The sequence below is a fragment of the Fomitiporia mediterranea genome (assembly GCF_000271605.1).
Source record: "Fomitiporia mediterranea MF3/22 unplaced genomic scaffold FOMMEscaffold_4, whole genome shotgun sequence".
In the NCBI taxonomy this organism is placed as follows: Eukaryota; Fungi; Basidiomycota; class Agaricomycetes; order Hymenochaetales; family Hymenochaetaceae; genus Fomitiporia; species Fomitiporia mediterranea.
In genome coordinates, this window is record NW_006760389.1 from 360,347 (window position 1) to 378,410 (window position 18,064).

An 18,064-nucleotide genomic window follows, 5' to 3' on the forward strand; every position below is an offset into this window, starting at 1 on the left:
AAAAATAAATACAAACTAAATTTATTTATAAGAAAGAAAAAGTTGAAAACAAAAGTAGATAGTTCTCCTATTTCTTCTGATTCTTTTGATTCTTCTCTTCACACTTCATCTGAGTCTAAATCTGTACAATCCAACCTGTCACTTCTGTATTCTAAGATCTTAGAATGTTTAGAATACTACTCAGCCCTGTTTACTACTTAGTAGTTTGTCTATAGTATCAAGCAGGGATAGTCTCAGCTGAGTTTACAGCTAAGGACATAGGTCTGTCCTTGTTGAAAGAGAGAGGTTAATAAGGAAATGTTAGTGTATATACTTACTCTCTTAGACAACAAGACTGTGTAAGCTGTACATTCCCTTCAGAACAAGTAGCAGTTTATCTGAGAATGTTCCAGGCACTAGCTCCAGGTCCCTGTCCTCTTAGCTCCCTTCTCAGGATCCTCCCAGATCTGAACAATAGCTCTAGTAGACAGTGGATGTACTAGTTTATACATTAATAAGGCCTTTGTGTAGGAACACTACCTCCCTACTTAATGTGTTCCACTTCTGATCCTAGTATACAATACAGACAGAACCCTAAACTGGAATAGTTGGATTACTGAGTTTGTCCAACTATAGATAACTATTCAGAATTATAAGGAAAGTATTGAGTTTAGAGTTACTAACCTTAGAAAGACAGACATCTTTATTGGATTCAAATGGCTCAAGGCTTACAACCCTACTATTAACTAGTTAGAGTAGACACTCATGTTTAATCAGTGTCTCAAGTCTTACAGTTACCTTGTACTACTGTTCTGAGTAAATACAGACACTTCTAATATTACTAACAGTTCTAATAAAGGTGACCAGTTGTTCTTCTTTGACTAGGATAGATATGTGGATACATATTCTAGTCAAGACAGAACAGAGTCAATCTGAAGGATGTCTGAGACAGAACCAGTCTAGAACCCTCTCAGAACAACTCTACTCTAAAACACATGTAGACCCAGCCTACTAGATTTTGTCTGAGAGTTCTCTAAAGTCTTTAGTAAAGAGGAATTCAACTAGCTTCCTGAACACTATCTCTAGGACTATACAATTGAATTAAACAAGGGTTTCCAACCTAAGGATTGTAAGGTCTACCTACTTAACAGAGACAAGTAGGAGGTGCTTGACAAGTTCCTTCAGGAAAATCTTTGGAACAGTTGGATCTAACCCTTAAAGTCCTCTATAGCCTCCCCTTTCTTCTTTGTCAAAAAGAAAGATAGGAAGCTCTACCTAGTCTAGAATTATTATTGTCTTAATAAGGGTACTATTAAAAACAAGTACTTGCTCCTCCTGATTTAGGAGCTCATTAATAAGACATATACATCTAGGGTTTTTACTAAGTTGGATGTTTGATAGGGATACAATAATATTCAGATCTAAGACAGAGATGAGTAGAAGGCTGTGTTCTAAACTAATTGCAGATTGTACAAACTGACTATAATGTTCTTTAGACTAACCAACTTGTCTATAACATTTCAGTCATTCATGAATCACATTCTTACAGACCTGATTGACTTAGAACATGTTAGTGTGTATCTGGACAACATTCTGATCTTCACTCAGACAGTTGAGCACTATTACTAACTAATCTGAGTAGTTCTACAATAGCTCTAAGATAATAAACTGTTTCTCTAAGAAGTAAAGTACTCTTTTGTATAGGAGTCAGTAGATTATCTAGGCTTTGTGATTAGTAGAGAAGAGGTCTGTATGGATCCAGTAAAGGTAACTGTAGTTTGGAACTGGTTACAACCTTAGAACCTGAAACAGGTCCAAGTGTTTCTTGAGTTTGTAAACTACTACTAATACTTTATTTGAGACTTTAGTACTATTACCTGGCCCCTTCACAATCTCACTAGCAAAGATGTTCCTTAGTAATAGGATGATCAGTAGTAGTCTGTATTTGAGTCTCTCAAGTAGGCCATTACTAGCAAGCCTGTATTAACAGTTCTAATAGTTGTAAACAAGTTCTAAGTCAAAGCTAACTCTTCTAACTTTACAAATAGAGTAGTACTGTCTCAGTTTATTGACAGAAAGTAGTGTCTGATAGTATTCTGATCAGAATCCCTATCTGTAACAGAACAGAACTACCCTATCTATAACAAGGAACTCCTTGTAATTGTCTGTTCCCTAGAGGAGTAGTGTTAATACCTTCTTAGTACTGTACAGAAGTTTGAGATTTAGAGTGATCACCTTAATTTCTAATACTTTCAGGTGCCTCAGAAGCTTAACCACTACTAAGCCTACTAGATGTTAGAACTACAGGACTATAACTTTGTACTAACCTACAAACTTAGAACACAAATGACAAAAGCTGATTTACTCTTAAGACAAGTAGGTTATAAAAGGGGAGAGAATGATAACAAAAATCTTGTTCTCCTAGACAATTCCTGTTTTGCATCCAAGACAATCTAAGAGATCTGACTTGAATCTAAGAATGTTGACTTTGTCACCTACATACAGTAAGCTCTAAGACACACACAGGACTAGGTCATAGTAAAGCAGTTAGAGAAGTAGGCTAAGGATTAGAAGGAGGATAAGGATGGACAGGTTTACTAGGAAGGCTGACTGTACATTCTGAAGGATTGGAAGCTGTAGAAGGACATTGTCTGAGCTCATCATGACAATCTGACTGTAGGACATTTAGGCCAACACAAAATGTAGGAACTTATTACTCAGAACTACTAGTAGTTAGAAATATAGAGGGAAATCCTAAAGTATGTGACTGGTTGTAATACATACTAACAGACTAAGGCCTACTAGACAAGGGTTCAAACTCCTCTACATCTGTATTGAATCCTAGATCACTCTTAGGAAGAAGTCTTGGTAGACCTGATTAGTGAGCTACTTGAGTCTCAGGGTTACAATACTATCTGTGTAATTATTAACCAATTCTCTAAACAAGTCTACATAGTTCCAACCTAAACAGAACTCACTTCTAAAGGTATAGTGTGTATTTATTAGGATTACATCTTCTAGTTGTACAGACTCTCTTAGAAGCTCATTCATGATTGTAGACTGTAATTTGAGTTGAAATTCATACAGAACTTGTATACACTTCTTAGAATTCAAGGGAACCCTTCTACTACCTATCACCTACAGACTAATAGTCAAACTGAGTAAGTCAATTAGAAGATTGAGCTCTACCTCTGAATGTTCATTAATCATTAGTAATCAGATTGGTCTGAATGGTTAGCTCTGACAGAATTTGTACACAATAACTAGTAACACTCTGTAACAGGACAGTCCCTATTCTTCCTCAATCATGAGAGACATCTGTACTAGGAGACAGTTCTGAACTAGAACAGTAGCTCTAAATCTGTAACAGACTTTGTAGAACAGATACACAGAACCAGGGAGGATGTATAAGCTCTTTTAGAGAAGGTAGTATAGGTTATAAAGTAGAACTATAATCAGAAGAAGTCTACAGCTAAGGATTACCAGCTTAGTGACAAGGTTATACTAGAAGCCACTAATCTGACCTTGAATCACCTAATAAAGAAGTTGGACAACAAGTGCTTCAGACCCTTTGTTATTGAAAAGAAGGTTAGTACCTCTGTCTACAAACTCTAACTTCTAGCAACATGGAAGTGTATACACTCAGTGTTTAATAAGGTTCTGTTGTCTTAGTACTATGATCCTAGTTTTCCTTTGTAATAAAGACCCCCTCTGTCTCTACTAGAACTCATTGGTTCTGAACTAGAATACAAAGTAGAATACATAGTAGATACTAAGCTACTGTACAGAAAACTCAAATTCCTGGTTTACTAGAAAGGGTACCCAGTTGAGGAGCATACTTGAGAACCTACTAAGAACCTTACCCATACTCTTAAGACAATCTGAGATTTCTATCAGCTTTATCCTAGTACTCTGTACAAACTCAGCCTTACAGATTTCCAAGCCCTACTGTTCTGACCTATACCTAAGCTGCTAACTAAGCCCTATGTTTACTAATCAGGATGATTGGTTTTAGAGGGGGGGTAATGTTACAATTCTCTACTCTCATACCTTTAGTTCTGAGGGTTCTACACTCTTCTGTACTAGAACTCAGGATTTCTATCCCTCAGGAGTACTGTCTATAAACTATATACATACTGACTTTTACTACTACCCTTCCTTACTTTGTCATTCTATTCCTTTGACCACCCCTTCATTCTCTGTTCATTCTATAGTCTCTTACCCTTTGTCCATCCCTTTATTCTTTATACCTTTATCTTTGACATTCCTTTCTTTCATTCTTTGTAACTTATCATTCTTAGTAGCTCATACTCTCTGAGTAATCTTGTGTAGTTTAGTATATATAAGTGTACAAGATCAGACTAGTCAGGTAGTCTTGATCTTGTCTACTCTAGGTAGTCCTGTACTCTTAGGCTTACTCTATATACTTTACTCTTGTCTCACTCTCTCTCTCTACCTGTTTTACAAGTTCTGACTATGTTTTAGTACTTGTGTTCTGTATTTCTGTTGTGTAGGATAGTTGTAGTCTGAGTCCCCTTACTAAGCCTTCAGGTCCCCTCTATACTGTTACTAACATCAGATTAAGACTACCCATTACTACCTTACAACTCTCCTACATTTTGAGTATCAGTACTTACTATTGTATCAATCTCTTTTCTTTGTCCCAACCCTTTTACATTTTTAAATTTTAAACTTTCTAAACCCTTTTAAACTTTTGCCACCCTTCTTCTATTTATTACCCCTTTTAGTTTAGTGCCAATTCCTTTGTAGTATAAACATAGACCCTCCTATACTAACTGCTGCCCCTACTGTCCTACTAGATTAGTAGTTACAAGTAGAACTAGCTCAATATGTATAGACCTTCATCTAAGAGGCCTTTACTAACTACATACCCTCAGCCCCTTCAGAACCTGTTCCAGTTGTTCTAGAAGTTGTAACCCATTCTGGAAAGAAAGTGTATGTAGCCTACCCTTTAGACTTTAATAGGTAGCACTTTAAGGACTTTCAGTACTAAGTTAAACTATATGTGGTTACTACTTTGACTAATCTATTCTCAGATCTCAATCATGTCCTATTTGTCCTCTCCTTCATGAAGGAAAATAACATGGCTACCTGGGCCTAGAACTGGATTGAAGACTATTAGATTGAAAGCCTGATCTGACTTTAGAACAACAAGTCATATTTGGAATTTATAGGGCAGCTCTGTACTTCCTTCATTAATCTGAATAAGAAGTATAATGTGTAGAACAAGCTTGCATCTCTGTGACAGGGCAAATGTTCTACCAATGCCTTCTTTCAGGAGTTCAATATCCTAGCCTAGAAGGTAGGATTCACACTTGGGTTCAATAATGTTCTTATTAGAATGCTTGAAAAAGCTCTTTACTCAGAACTAGTTAATAAGATTCTCAGAATAATGCTAGAACTGGTCACTTACACTGAGTAGAAGATGTGTACCATTTCCTTTGACTAAGCTACAGCTTGAATGTGTTAAGTCTGTACAGAATGCTTGTACATATGTCTAGCTCTGACAGTTCTGAGCCCTTAGATTGATCTGCCTATAATTTGTAATCAATCTGTTCTGATAAACATTAGAGAAGTCTAAAAGTAAGGAGCATACTTTGTCTACAGAAAGTCAGAGCACTAGATTAAGGACTGTCTATAGAAGTGACAGTATATCTATTAGGTCATTAGAGTAATAATGAGTAATGAGCAGGATTTGTAGTAAGAAGCCTTTTCTACAAATCCAGAAGTCACCTTAGAACTCCTAGACCCTGACTATATACTCTAGGATTTTGTAGAGGCCTAACAGTGAATACAGTACTAAAGAGCTATAACTTGGATTTTTTAATAACTACTTTTGATTCAATAGACACTGTAGGATTAGAAGTAAATAAAGTAAGAAAAGTAGAAAAAGTAGAAAAAGTAGAAAAAATAAATTAACAAAATTATTTATTAGAAAGAAAAAAGTTGAAAACAAAAGTATATAGTTCTCCTATTTCTTCTGATTCTTTTGATTCTTCTCTTTGTACTTTATCTGAGTCTAAATCTGTACAATCTGACCTACTACTTCTGTATTCTGAGATCTTAGAACATTCAGAACACTACCTAGCCCTGTTTACTACTCAGTAGTTTGTCTATAGTATTAAGCAGGGATAGTCTCAGCTGAGTTTACAGTTAAGGACATAAGTCTGTCCTTGTTGAAAGAGAGAGGTTAATAAGGAAATGTTGGTGTATATACTTACTCTCTTAGACAACAAGACTGTACAAGCTGTACATTCCCTTCAGAACAAGTAGTAGTTCATCTGAGAACATTCTAGACACTAGCTCCAGATCCCTATCCTCTTAGCTCCCTTCTTAGAATCCTTCCAGATCTGAACAATAGTTCTAGTAGACAGTAGATACACTAGTTTGTATATTAATAAGACCTTTATGTAGGAACACTACCTTCCTACTTAACATGTTCTACTTCTAATCCTAGTATACAATGTAAACAGAACCCTGAACTGGAATGGTTGGATTACTAAGTTTGTCCAACTATGGATGACTATTCAGGATTATAAGGAAAGTATTGAGTTCAGAGTTACTAACCTTAGAAAGACAAACATCTTTATTAGATTCAAATAGCTTAAGACTTACAACCCTACTATTAACTGGTTAGAGTAGACACTCACATTTAATTAGTGTCCTGAGTCTTACAACTACCTTGTACTACTGTTCCAAGTAGATGTGGATACTTCTAATGTTACTAACAGTTCTAATGAAGGTGACTAGTTGTTCTTCTTCAACTAGGATAAATATGTGAATACATATTCTAGTTAAGGCAGAACAGAGTCAATCTAAAGAATGTCTAAGATAGAACCAGTCTGGAACCCTCTCAGAACAACTCTACTCTAGAATATACATAGACTCAGCCTACTAGATTTTGTCTAAGAGTTCCTCAAAGTCTTTAGTGAAGAGGAATTCAACCAGCTTTCTAAACACTGTCTCTAGGACTATACAATTGAATTGAACAAGAGTTTCTAACCTAAGGATTACAAGGTCTACTTACTCAACAGAGATGAGTAGGAGGCACTCAACAAGTTCCTTCAGGAAAATCTTCAGAACAGTCAGATTCAACCCTTAAAGTCCTCTATAGCCTCCCCTTTCTTCTTTGTCAAAAAGAAAGATAAGAAGCTCTACCTAGTCTAGGATTATTATTGTCTTAATAAGGGTACTGTCAAAAACAAGTACCTACTCCCCCTGATTCAGGAGCTCATTAATAAGATGTATACATCCAGGGTTTTCACTAAGTTAGACATTTGATAGGGATACAATAATATTTGGATCTAAGACAGAGATGAGTAGAAGGCTACATTCTAAACTAATTACAGATTGTACAAACTAACTATAATGTTCTTTAGACTAACCAACTTGTCTACAACATTCTAGTCATTCATGAATCACATTCTTACAGACCTGATTGACTCAGAGCATGTTAGTATGTATCTGAACAACATTCTGATCTTTACCTAGACAGTTGAGTACTATTACTAACTAATTCAAGCAGTTCTACAATAGCTCTAAGATAATAAACTGTTCCTCTAAGAAGTAAAGTACTCTTTTGTACAGGAGTCAGTGGATTATCTAAGCTTTGTAATCAGTAGAGGAGAGGTCTGTATGAATCTAGCAAAGGTAACTGTAGTTCAGAACTGGCTACAACCTCAGAACCTGAAACAGGTCTAAGTGTTCCTTAGGTTTGTAAACTACTACTAATGCTTCATTCAAGGCTTCAGTACTATTGCCCAGCCCCTTTATGATCTCACTAGCAAAAATGTTCCTTAGTAATAGGATGATTAGTAGTAGTCTGTATTCAAGTCCCTCAAGTAGGCTATTACTAGTAAGCCTGTATTAGTAGTTCTAACAGTTGTGGACAAGTTCTGAGTTGAAGCCAACTCTTCTGACTTTATAAATGGAGCAGTACTGTCTCAGTTCATTAATAGAAAGTAGTGTTCAATAGTGTTCTGATCAGAATCCCTATCTACAACAGAACAGAACTACCCTATCTATAACAAGGAACTCCTCACAATTGTCTATTCCCTAGAGGAGTAGTGTTAATACCTCCTTAGTACTGTACAGAAGTTTAAGATTTAGAGTGATCACCTTAATCTCTAATACTTCTGAGCACCTCAGAAGCTCAACTGCTACCAAGCCTACTAGATGTTAGAACTGTAGGACTATGACTTTGTACTAACCTACAAACCCAGAATACAAATGACAAAAGCTGATTTACTCTCAAAACAAGTAGGTTATAAAAGGGGGGAGAATGATAACAAAAATCTTGTTCTCCTAGACAATTCCTGTTTTGTATCTAAGACAATCTAAGAGATCTGACTCAAATCCAAGAATGTTGACTTTGTTACCTACATACAGTAAGCTCTGAGACACACACAGGACTGAGTTGTAGTAAAACAGTTAGAGAAGTAGGCTAGGGATTAGGAGGAGGATAAGGATAGATAGGTTTACTAGGAAGGCCAACTGTACATTCTGAAGGATCAGAAGCTGTAGGAGGACATTGTTTAAGCTCATCATAACAATCTAACTATAGGACATCTAGGCTAACACAAAATGCAGGAACTCATTACTTAGAACTACTAGTAGTTAGGAATACAGAGGGAAATCCTAAAGTATGTGACTGGTTGTAATATGTGCTAACAGACTAAGGCCTACTAGACAAGGGTTTGGGCTCCCCTACATCTGTATCAGATCCTGGATCACTCTTAGGAAGAAGTCTTAGTAGACCTGATTAGTGAGCTACCTAAGTCTTAGGGTTACAACACTATCTGTGTGATTGTTAACTAATTCTCCAAGCAAGTCTATACAGTTCTGACCCAGACAGAACTCACTTCTGAAGGTATAGTATACATTTATTAGGATCATGTCTTCTAGTTGTACAGACTCCCTTAAAAGCTCATTCACAATTGTAGACTGTAATTCAAGTCAAAATTCATGTAGAACTTGTATACACTTCTCAGAATTCAAGGGAACCCTTCTACTACCTATCACCTACAGACTAACAGTCAAACTGAGCAAGTCAATCAGGAGATCAAGCTCTACCTCTGAATGTTTATCAATCATTAGTAATTGGATTAGTCTGAATAGTTAGCTCTGACAGAATTCATACACAATAACTAGCAATACTCTACAACAGGACAGTCCCTGTTCTTTCTCAATCATGAGAGACATTCATACTAGGGGACAGTTCTAAACCAGAATAGTAGCTCTGAATCTGTAACAGACTTTGTAGAACAGATACACAGAACTAGGGAGGACACACAAGCTCTTTTAGAGAAGGTAGTACAGGTTATAAAGTAGAACTATGATCAGAAGAAGTCTGTGGCCAAGGATTACTAGCCTAGCAACAAGGTTATACTAGAAGCCACTAATCTGACCTTGGATCACCTAATAAAGAAGTTGGACAATAAGTGCTTCAGACCCTTTGTTATTAAAAAGAAGGTTAGTGCCTCTGTCTACAAACTCTAACTTCTAGCAACATAGAAGTACATACACCCAGTGTTTAATAAGGTTCTGTTGTCTTAGTACTATAATCCTAGTTTTCCTTTGTAACAAAGACCCCCTCTGTCTCTACTAGAACTCATTAGTTCTGAACCAGAATATGAAGTAGAATACATAACAGATATTAAGCTATTGTACAGAAAACTCAAATTCCTGGTTTACTAGAAAGGGTACCTAGTTGAGGAGCATACTTGGGAACCTGCTAAGAACCTTACTCATACTCCTAAGACAATCCAAGATTTCTATCAGCTTCATCCTAGTACTCTGTACAAACTCAGCCTTACAGATTTCCAAGCCCTACTGTTTTAACTTATGCCTGAGCTACTAACCAAGCCCTATATTCACCAATCAGGATGATTGGTTTTAGAGGGGGGGTGATGTTACAATTCTCTGCTCTCATACCTTCAGTTCTGAGGGTTCTACACCCTTCTATACTAGAACTCAGGATTTCTGTCCCTCAGGGGTGCTGTCTATGAACTATATGCATGCTGACTCTTATTCATAATAGAACACTGTATACTGTATTAAATTACAATACTCCACATTACAAACATTACAGAACCTACAGAACAATTGATAATATATATGAATTTGGTCAATATATTATCATTCACAACGAAAATCCTACAAAAATACAACAGTAAGGTATTATTACTTGTTGGATAGGATTAGACAATGAAAGTAAAGGCTATAAAACTTGACACAATAATAAAATCACTATTGAACGAAATATTCAATTTCTCAAAGGTAAACCTCCTCAAATTGAAGGGGAGAAAATAGACAATACAAACAACAATACAAACAAGTGTTTAATAATTAAAAATAACAAAACAGACAATAGAATAATTGTCAGCAACAGTATAGAGGGGACCCAAAGGCTCAGCAAGGGGACCCAGGCTACAACTATCCTACACAACAGAAATACAGAATGCAAGCACCAGAACATAGTCAGAACTTGTGGAACAGGCAGAGAGAGAGAGTGAGACAAGAGTAGAGTATATAGAGTGAGCCTAAGAGTACAGGACTACCTAGAGTAGACAAGATCAAGACTACCTGACCAGTCTGATCTTGTACACCTATATATACTAAACTATACAAGAGTACTCAGGGAGTATGAGCTACTAAGAATGATAAGCCATGAAGAATGAAAGAAAGGAATGTCAAAGATAAAGGTACAAAGAATGAAGGGATGGACAAAGGGTAAGAGACTATAGAATGAACAGAGAATGAAGGGGTGGTCAAAGGAATGGAATGACAAAGTAAGAAAGGGTAGTAGTATAGGTAATATGAATTACTGCTTTGACCTATAATGTAAACAGTAATTTAGTAGATGTTAGATATGCTCTTACACCTCTAAATATAGTTTTATGAGTTTGTTCTGCTATTCTGTTCTGTTGTAGAGTATGATGTACTGTTAATCTTTGTTTTGTTCCTTGTGAATCTAAATATTGTTGAAAATCTTTACTAAGGAATACAGTATTGTTATCACTTTGTAAAAGCTTTATTTTAACTCTGTACTGTGTAAATATTTTGGTTGTCTATTGTATGTATTGTGTATATATGTTAGATTTTGTTTGTAATTTGAGTATTATGCACCAACAAGTAGAATTGTCTACAATTGTTAGTGAGTAGTATATGTTCTTATATGTGTGTAGTTCAATAGGACTAATGATATCAATATGAATAAGATCTCCAAATTGATTTGTAAGAGGAGATTGATGTAGTTTTGGTATTGGTGTATGTTCAATATTTGCTTTTATACATTTAATACATTCTTTTTCTTTGTAGTTCATTATTTTAGTTGATAGTACACTCAGTTGTGTCTTTAATAATTGTTTAATATAATCATAACTTATATGTTCAAAGCATTTATGTATATCATAAATAGATAGTTTGTTCATTGTTTTTAACAAATGATTATTGTACAAAATATACAAGTTATTTCTCAATTGTATATGTCTGATGTATTTGTTACATGGTAATGTTATAGTACAATTATTGTTTGTAAACATAAAAGAATAACCTTCCCTACATAGTAGTGCTTGACTTATGAGGGAAAAGTTCATTTGTAGATAGTAATAGATGTTTTGTAATGTTATGACACTTCTTTCTTGTATATTCTTCAGGATTTCAATATGAATAGATCCAGCTTGATTAAGAGTCATTGTTGATCTATTTGCAATAGTTATGATTGTAGGAGTTATGTTGTGTACATCTGTTAATCAAAATAGATAAGGAGTAGCATGTATTAATGTACTAGAATTGAGTAAATCCATTGTTTGTGTATAGGATTTCTTGTTAGCTATGATTGTATTTGTAAATATGTTAGTACATACCCAGGAAGCATATTGTTCAAATTGTTTGTCCTGGTTGCTTGGAATAAGAGTGTAAGCATTATTGTTCATTTCAACATTGCCTTCCTTTAATTCAACATTGTTTTTGTTTGGGTTTTTAATAATAAATGTGTTTGTTGTGTTTTCTACAGTTTGGTTTGTTTTATACACATTGTTAGCTTGATGTTTGGCATGTGTAAGCTTCATAGCTTCAGTAGGAGGTTTGTAGCATTCCTTAGAGAAATGTACTGTTTTTCTGTAATTGAAACATTTTGCTTTTGTCAGATTGAATAGATTTGGCAGATTGAATTTCCTCTACTTATTGGCTTTATACATTGTATTAGTGTGTACATTATTCTTTGTCCAATCATTAGAATCTTGTACTTGTTTAGCACAGTAATTATTGTAAGCATTCTGTAATGTAAGGATTAGTTACTTTGGTTCAACTTTCTTATGTTCATTGACTGGTTTGCCTTTGTTTTGGGCATTAGTAGATTGTATTATTGTATTCACTATGTGTGTATATTGCTTAGGAGTAGCAAGCAATATTGCTGCTTTGTATGTAGAGTCTTGTGGTGGATCACTGTTAGCAGACAGAGTTGTGTATGCTTCCTCAAGTCTGTCTAATGTATGTCTGAAATGTTTTACATAGTCTCTACAAATAAACAGTGCTGATTCGTTGATAGCCTTTTTATGTACTGTCTAAGGGTTAAAGCATTCTTCAGCCCTTGTGCAGTTGGAATTTTGCGTCGCGCGAGGCTCGAGCGACGAGTACATGCCAAAGCTGAGGACTCAACTTGACTCCTCACAAGCAATGTTAACCTATTATGAGATGATTAGTTTATCAACAGACGAACCATGAGACAATGACTTCATAATGTCTCAGTTAGAATACATACAATATAAGGACGAGAGACACTGAGCAGTCAATCATCACCTCACCCCTTGTCTATGTGTGCCCCTCTTAAGTTTTCCCTCTCAACAGGTTATGAGCCTTGAGCTCCCTGCATACACACATCCATTGTACACTTTAAACCCTTTACTCACATACATTTGTACACATTTGCATCATGGTTCCCCCACATACAGGTACATGCTGTAAACCAGCCAATGTACCTAAATACTTTGGTCAAAACATTACAATGCTTAAGACTGAAGCAAACTACAAGATGTGGCACTACTACATTGTTTCTAGTGTCACAGCTATGTGCTTCAAACACTTACTAAAGGATGAACCACAGAACAAAGTTGAGAGGGAGATAGCTAAGGCTATTCATGCATACATAGTTAATAACATTGCTAACACAATATTGGCAAACTATATGCACTTCAATATGTCTATCCCTCAATTAATGAAAGTGCTTCAAGTTGTCGCCGATCAATGATGCACTGAGCATTTCCGCATTGGGAAAACATAATTGATGCTCTGAGTCTCCGCCCAATGCTCATTCTACTGCTTTCCGGAGACCGTACCGGAACGACGAGCCTCAGATGACAAGGCACCGCGATCTGAAACGAAATCCGTAACACCGATCCTATTCTTAGCATCAACATGCTTCTCTCAACTACAGTACTGCTATAAAAGGCATCTTTATGTGCGACTTCCTGTTACGTATTTTGGCTCCCGACTGATGCCATCCTCTTGCATCGGTCGAACGCAGCGATGAGTCGACGCCTGCGAGATCTACTGGAACATACCAGTAGCTGCGTCAGAACTGCGCTCATGGCTCTGCGATCTGACCGGAGGTTCTGGCACTCCGCATCCGGTACGGAATGAAACCCTTGAGCGGCGAGTTTTCGGTCACCGAGTGAAGTACGTATTATTCACGCACGCACCGCCATGGGCAGTATAAAAGGCCACTCTGTTATCCTCAGCGCTCAGAGACTGCTACACCAACTCATTCATATTCACTGAACTGCTCAAGTCTAACGCAAGTGCTAAACGTACTCTTTCTATGTCGACTGCTATCGTCCTCCCGCCGCTCAAGTCCTGGGCCGAGCAGCGCCTAACGGCAATCATATCCGCGAAGACGCAAGCTGACTTCGACCAGGCATTCGACAACTTCGTTGCAAAGAACGTTAAAGAGATCCTGTTCAATGGCGAACGCCTGTCCCGCGACCAATACAAGGATAAGTTGCAGAGAGAGCGTTTCGATGAGGTCGGCGCCGTTGTGAAGGTGTTGAACTCGGTCCAGGCTCCGGTTCTCGGTACGCAGGAGACGCAGGTACTTACTACTTCACATAAAGATGTCAGTAATGAGTCGCTGAGTAGCAAAATTATTTTAGCAATCTGGGCTCGTAGGCCTATTCTACGATGCAACATACGTGGAAGGCATTCGTATCCGTGATGCGGCAGTCGAGCACTCTGTGCAGTCATCTCTCAACGTTCGGTATGTCCATTTCCGACTAGTCATCCGATGAATGACGCTAATGCAATGCACCTCATTCTATTTCCGCAACAGAGTCGAACAGGATGACACCATTCCGCTTCCGCCGGCGGGCATACACGGCTTCGTCGAACGCCGTCGCGTATTCTCGTTGAACCAGGTTTACGTTGATCAGAAAGGCGAGATCAGTGGCATTACGGGCTCTTCCTAATTGCGCGCACGTAAACGTGCATTCCACGATGGTCATGGCTTGTCCCCTGTTGATGGATCACTCCTTCTATGACATGCATTTTGTACAAATATGTAAATAATTGTGTAAACAACTACTAGTCGTTGTAATTTTATGTCGAAATACTGCTAGATAGTAACAGTTACGATAAACCAGTAATACAGTCCGATCTGATGCTCTGCCTTGCTCCTTTCTGTATCTGAAATTACATCTACCATAACTTTATGACGTCAGATTTTTTCCGAAAACAATGCACCAAGGTGCATATATGGATTGGTGCCGTTCTGTAGTCCTCCATTGTATAGCGTTGGTCAACGACCCTTCGTTGAGCCTCGTCCAGACTCTTTCCTCGCAGTTTGTCGTGCTGGTTCCAAAAACTACGGACAGCAATGTAATAATAAATTAGCACTGCATATATGCACATTTCAGCAAGAGCGACTGATATACCTTATGAGTCAGTGCTCTCCTTGCAGAAAATCTGTCATACGTATCAGCTTCTAAACACCCCATCACGAATTCTTTTGCTATTATTGTCAATCTAATGAGCCTAAACAGAACTATTTCTCATTCTTACATGATAGATATCTCTCTCTCACCATCTGGATTCTCATGCCAGACTCTCCCTCGACAAGCTTTATCACTAATCATACCCTTTATTCGGTCCATTTCTCGGCCCTGGGAAAATAACTCTGGTTTGTAATTTCCATCAAACACCGGAACCCCAGATATAAGTAAATGTGCGATTGCACTATAAAATTCAAATGCAATTTTTTAGTCCTTGTCCCTGTCAGCAGTATTCTATGAACCTATTACCCTATTGACCATATGTCCACCTTTTTATCATATTTATACCCAGAGAATATCTCAGGTGCTTGAAATCCTGTTGACCCAGCTACATCATATTTTTCTTCTTTGCTTGCAGTATCAAAGGCACTACAAGGGATAGGAATATTTAGTAAACAAGTCATTCAGACATTTATAGCATACATTCCAAAATCACAAATAACTAGAGTTTTTGAGTTTAAGAACAAAATATTGTCAGGTCTAAGAAGTGTAAGCACAAAGTTTGAATAGCACTTGACATATTCATTTACTTTAGATCTCTGTGGACAATATTCTTGATATGTAGATACCTCACGCCTTGTACCACCTGTCTGTATAGTTCAAATTTCGAACCTATCAGCAGGAATTGACAAAATCCAGAACGAATTTTAGTACCTCAATATTAACTTTGCTTTTTCAACTGGTACAGGATATTTGATTTTTGCTGGGAGAGAGCCTTCAGCCAGATCACAAATCTGAACAATATATTCATCATTCTCATAAGCAGTATAGCACTTCAGCTGTATAATCATAGATAATTAGTCTCATGATTTGCAGTAATATTCACAAGTTGCATAATATTTGTAGTAAGTTAATAAACGCACCACATTAGGGCTGCCTACAGTGGTTGCATCCTTCTTTAACTTCAATGCCATTTCTGCTTCGTGTCTTCCTGCTGATTTTATGTTTTGTGTCTTCCATTTTGCAGTCACTTTAGCTGCAATTCGTCCACTCGAACCATTATCATTAGTAACTTGCTATACATTTAATATACTAAGCAAGCTACAACTTCGAAAGAAGAAGACAAGTAAGGAATACATGCACTCACGTAGACAGATGCATAGCTACCGGCACCAATCCACTTCAATTTTAATTGCTTAGGCGGAATTATCCATTTGGGATCTATTTTTGACTCGCATTCTCTTGGCATAACAAGGGGTTTTAGATTTTCCAATTTTGTCAGACTGTTAGACATGGCTACATCTGTATGACCTTAGTTTGTGAATATAGTGGTTGTGTACGATCGCATGGGGTGCTATATACACTGCAAAGTTGACCTGCTGATGGTAGAACAGTACCTTTGCACTATGTAGTTATACATAGACACAGGTATTTCTTGGCATCTATTTCCACCTATGGCATATTGTGGCAAAGTTAGATATGAAAAGGGTAAATTCAACAATCAATTGGCATTTAATTATCTGCCGGCTTTCTGAAGCACGGAATGATACGGGTACAGGAACTAGCAATAAGAAAATCAGTAACATGACATGCATTGATTGCATTGGGTATTTCATTCCTTGGTAGTGTATGAGTGCATATTTACTTTCATTCACAGTGAATGGAGGCAAAAAAAAAATTCTTTAGTATATGCAGTACTTGAGAATCGGTAAAGATCAAGGGAGATACACATGTTCATTTTGACAATGAATACTCTTTCATGACAGGTGTTGGCATAGTACAAATGAACAAGATACATGTAAAGCGCTCAAAGAAACCACAATCTTTCTCCTTACGGGTTGTACAAAGTTCTAAGAACTCGTATTTCTTACCTTATTTTCCTTCTACTTGTATTCGAACTGCTTTCCCTCGTTTGCCTCAAGAGTTTGGAACGCAGGTCGTCCGGCAAACCAACCAATATATGATGTACCGACAGTTTTGTAGGTATCAAGAGCTTCTTCGTCACCAATCCTGACAGTCTTGCCTGCAGCGTCTGCTACGAGTTGGACTTGGCATGATTTCTCGAGTGCAGTGAAGTAGTGCAAAGTTGCTTCGATGGAGGCTGTGGCGACAAGTAGACCATGGTTCTGCAAAATAATTATTTAGCAACGTCATTCCATTTAGTGCTACAATCGATACATACCTGAAGAATAATTGCCTGCTCATGGAGAGTTAGCCAACATTATTTTCGAGCTTTGTAAATTTTATTTTATTGCTTGCCTTTTTGTTTCCAAGGGTCTCAGCGATCCTCCTCCCTTCCTCCTCCGCAAGTACAACACCATTAAACTGTTTATACACCGCATGGTCCTTATAAAACGCACACGAATCCTGTGTGATCATATCCAGCTCTTTGCCCAGCGTCGAGAATGCGCGTCCATAGATAGAGTGCGAATGTGCTGCACATAGGACGTCCGGACGTGCCGTAATGTATGGCAAAGGCGGCGGTGTTGAGGAGCCGCGACGGTCCGGACTCGTCGAGGATCGACCCCACATGATCGACGAGGAGCAGATCTTCGGGTTGAATGAGTGAGAAGTGGAGACCGAAGGGATTCACCCAGAAGCAATCGGTCTTGATCGGATCCTAAATTATTCATTAAATACATTAAATAAGAGTATTTCGGCGCCAGTGAATAAAAGTAAGAATAAACCATAAAGAAATTCGAATATGACCAAATGCCGAAAAATTGGGAAAAAGTCAAAACGAATCAAATAACAATGGAATGAGACGTACTCTAACAGTAATATGCCCTGCTACGCCCTCATCATACCCGAGCTTTCCAAATATTCTAAATGCCTGTGCAAGGCGGAACTTGAGATATGCCCTCTCCTTCAGTGTGTCTTCGAACTTGGGCGGGCGTGGGAACGCGGTGCGCGAACGCTGACTCATCGTCGAGTGGTCGTGGTGTATTTCGTCTTGAACCTTCGGCTTGCTGTTAACGTTGTTGCCATTAGCAGCGGGTTCTGTGACCGTGGACGTCGCGACAGGGGCCATGTTGGATGGTGGGCACTGCTAGTAGTACTATGCTTCAACGGAGGGACGC

General features: G+C 37.7%; 3 protein-coding genes across 3 annotated transcripts; 1 reads left to right on the forward strand and 2 right to left on the reverse strand.

Moving 5' to 3' along the window:
* Positions 1-7,413: 7,413 nt before the first annotated feature.
* FOMMEDRAFT_166546 (uncharacterized protein) lies at positions 7,414-14,667 on the forward strand (the record flags this gene model as incomplete). The annotated part of the gene is made up of 5 exons (XM_007264431.1): positions 7,414-7,456; positions 13,569-13,677; positions 13,747-14,089; positions 14,151-14,254; positions 14,327-14,667. The coding sequence occupies 5 exons, from the start codon at positions 7,414-7,416 to the stop codon at positions 14,460-14,462; spliced, it is 735 nt and encodes a 244-aa protein (XP_007264493.1). The 3' UTR covers positions 14,463-14,667.
* A 622-nt stretch (positions 14,668-15,289) lies between these two features.
* FOMMEDRAFT_27053 (kinase-like protein) lies at positions 15,290-16,278 on the reverse strand (the record flags this gene model as incomplete). The annotated part of the gene is made up of 5 exons (XM_007264432.1): positions 15,290-15,413; positions 15,575-15,634; positions 15,699-15,778; positions 15,908-16,060; positions 16,132-16,278. The coding sequence occupies 5 exons, from the start codon at positions 16,276-16,278 to the stop codon at positions 15,290-15,292; spliced, it is 564 nt and encodes a 187-aa protein (XP_007264494.1).
* A 589-nt stretch (positions 16,279-16,867) lies between these two features.
* Positions 16,868-18,035, reverse strand: FOMMEDRAFT_145535 (arad-like aldolase/epimerase; the record flags this gene model as incomplete). The annotated part of the gene is made up of 5 exons (XM_007264433.1): positions 17,755-18,035; positions 17,347-17,604; positions 17,205-17,309; positions 17,167-17,181; positions 16,868-17,110 (listed from the first exon to the last, which is right to left on the reverse strand). Exons 1-5 carry the CDS (start codon positions 18,013-18,015, stop codon positions 16,868-16,870), a joined length of 882 nt encoding a protein of 293 aa, XP_007264495.1. The 5' UTR covers positions 18,016-18,035.
* Between the last annotated feature and the right edge of the window lie 29 nt (positions 18,036-18,064).